The sequence below is a fragment of the Macrobrachium nipponense genome, chromosome 10 (assembly GCF_015104395.2).
Source record: "Macrobrachium nipponense isolate FS-2020 chromosome 10, ASM1510439v2, whole genome shotgun sequence".
Taxonomy (NCBI): domain Eukaryota; kingdom Metazoa; phylum Arthropoda; class Malacostraca; order Decapoda; family Palaemonidae; genus Macrobrachium; species Macrobrachium nipponense.
In genome coordinates, this window is record NC_087204.1 from 91,285,817 (window position 1) to 91,288,795 (window position 2,979).

The following is a 2,979-nucleotide window of genomic DNA, read 5'->3' on the forward strand; positions in this document are numbered from 1 at the left end:
TGATGTATTGTGCAGAGCCAGAGCTGCTCCTCCTGCCCAGTGTTGCCACACTCTCGGGTTGGATTTATCGTACTGGCTCCTCAAAATTATGGGGTTTTCAGTAAAAATATCGTACAAAACTTGTAGGTTTTATAGTAATTATTATCTACACTGTTTTCTGATATTTAACACATTTTTATAATTTGACAAAATAATGAATATAGTATGATTTCTTTGCAGTCATTAATATCTTGCAATTTACATAATTAAGAAAAAAATGGAATTATAGATAATTAGTTAATGTTATGAACAATTGTTATGAACAAATTATACTATATTACTATATATGTGGTAAAAATAAGATTCAGCTTAGAACGTCACTTCTTTCCATAGTGTAAACTAAACTGATAACGAATTAATTACACAAAGATTTGTGAGTTGATAGGCCCACTCATAGATCTTTAAACACTCCAAAACATCAAAAATCAAAATAGCATCACTGAGTAGTAATTTGAAATAAATATATATAATTAAACATGAATGGTACTGAGATACCTTCATACATTGATAATAACAATAATAATTGTAAAGTATATCTTTAGGAATCTTCTTTCAAATCAAATTCATGTTCTCTGATGTTCTGGAATAACTGTGCATGATTCTTATTCTGGAAAACATATCATTTGCAGGGGTAAAATCAGCACATAACCCTCCAGAACCTTTGATGCAACTGTTTTCAGTTTTAAAGCAGAGAACAGTTAGAGCAAAATTGGCTTGGTCTGAAAAACTAGACTTTTTTTTTCCTCCTGGCCGTGGGCCCCACGCCAGACGGCCTGACCCGGTCTCCTTCCCACCAGGGGCCCCACCCAAGGGGACCAAATCGGTGTCCTCCCCACAAGGATCCTCAACCCTAACGACAATACCACCCAGTCGCCTCCCCACTGGGGGACCCACTCCTGGCAGCCCAACCCATTTGCTTCCCCTCTAGAGGGCCCCACCCCTGAGGGCCAGACCGAGTCTCCTACCCCGCCAAGGGCCCAACCCATGGCGTTCTAATCTGGTTTCACCTCCCCGACGGGGACCAAAATACTGGTGGCCCAACCTGGGGACCCGCAGCTGGCCCAGCCCGCCTGTCCGGGAAATGTCGGAATGTGGCAGAGACCGCCCTCCCCGCCGCCCAGTACCGTAGCAGGCACCACCCGCCCGTCCAGGACCTGCAGCGGGCCCGGCAAAACCCATCCCACCCGAGACACGTGGCGGACACCAGCCACCCGTCCCGGGACACGTGGCATTAACCGCCAGTCTGGGGACATGTATCAGGCACTGCCCGCCCGTCCCGGGGACCTACAGCGGGTCCGGCCTAACCGTCATGAGAAACGTGGTGGGCACCCCCCGCCCGTCCCAGGACCCGCGGCGGCTTGGCCCACCCGTCCAAGAGACACATGGCGGGTACCCTGCCCGCCCGTCCCAGGACACGTGGTGGATACCGCCCGCCCATCCATGGACCTACGGCGGCCCGGCCCTCCGCCCGCCCTAGGACACGTGGCGGTGTCCGCTGCGAATCCCGTGACTAGCAAATGGTGTCTGCCACGTGTCCATGGACGGGCGGACACCAGGAGGCGGACACCAGGCGGGCGGAGTCCTTCACTCATCCTGGGACGGGCGCTGCAGACGCCAGCCGCCTGTCCCGAGGACCCGAAGCAGACCCGGCCCGCCCGTCCCAGGAACCATGGCGGACGCCTGCCCACCCGTCCCGGAATCTGTGGCGGGCATGACCCGCCCATCCTAGGACGAGTGGCGGGACACTGCCCTCCCAGTCCGGGGATATGTGGCGGATACCGTACGCCTGTCCTGGGACGCGTAGTAGTAAACCACCGCCCGCCCAGCCTGCCAGTCCTGGGACACGTGGCGGGCACCGTCCTGCCCGTCCCGAGACCCGCGGCTTGCCCAGACCGCCAGTCCCGGGACGCGTGGCGGACGCCTGCCCGCCCGTCCCGGACCCACAGCGGGCCCAGCCCGCCTGTCCCGGGACGCGTGGCGGACAACCTGCCTGCCCGTCCCTGGACCCACGGCGGGCTAGGCCTGCCCGTTCTGGGACGCAAGGCAAACGCTAGCCCACCCAACCGGGACCCGCGGCGGGCCCAGCCCCGCCGTCCCAGAACGCGTGGCGGACGCCACCCCGCCTCTCTCTGGGACACGCACCGGGCCCCGGGCCCCGCCCTCCCATCCCGGGACGTGTGGCGGACGCCTGCCCACCCGTCCCGGGACCCATGGTGGACACCTGCCTGCCCTGTCCCGGGATCCCGCGGCGGGCACCTGCCCGCCCTCCCGGGGACCCGCGGCGGGTCTGGCGCCCTCCACCAGGGAGCGCGTGCGGACGCCTGCCCACCAGCCCCGGGACCCGCGGCGAGCCCGGCCCGCCCAGTGTCGGGACCAGTGGCGGACGCCTGCCCGCCCATACCCGGGACCTGCCGCGGCATTGCCTGGGCACGGCCTGCCCTCCCATGCATGGCGGCGGGCCCGGCCCTCCTGTCCCGGGACGCGTGGCAGACACCAGCCCGCCCGTCCCGGTACATGCGGCGGGCCCGTCTAGGACGCATGGCAGACGCCTGCCAGCCCGTCCCAGGACCGGCAGCAGGCCTGATATAGAGATACATTACTATTTTTGTCTACTTTGTAATGCTGGCGGGACCCGGTCAAAAAGAGGTCAGCATGTAAACAAGATCCAAGAAAGGGCAGCCAGGATCAGGAGAGTAACGCTATGCATAAGTCATAAGTTATACCACCTGTAACGGAGTGAAGGAACAATAAAGCTGTGAGTACTTTACACGAAGTGTGTATATAATCCACCTTGAGCTGCGAAAGTATTAATTAAGTTATGATAATTTCTTCTTAGACTTGTACAGCCGCTTCAGGTTAGTTTTCACAAGAGCGCCGCCCAACGACTGACCCCACTTGAAGAACACTCATCAAGTTATAATCCAAGAAGAGGAATCCAAT

At 57.5% G+C, this 2,979-nt stretch overlaps 1 protein-coding gene across 1 annotated transcript; it reads left to right on the forward strand.

Annotated features, from left to right (window-relative positions):
- The first annotated feature begins 1,128 nt into the window (after positions 1–1,128).
- On the forward strand, positions 1,129–2,628 carry LOC135224042 (basic proline-rich protein-like). The gene has a single exon (XM_064262963.1). The coding sequence runs from the start codon at positions 1,129–1,131 to the stop codon at positions 2,626–2,628; it is 1,500 nt and encodes a 499-aa protein (XP_064119033.1).
- Positions 2,629–2,979: the final 351 nt, after the last annotated feature.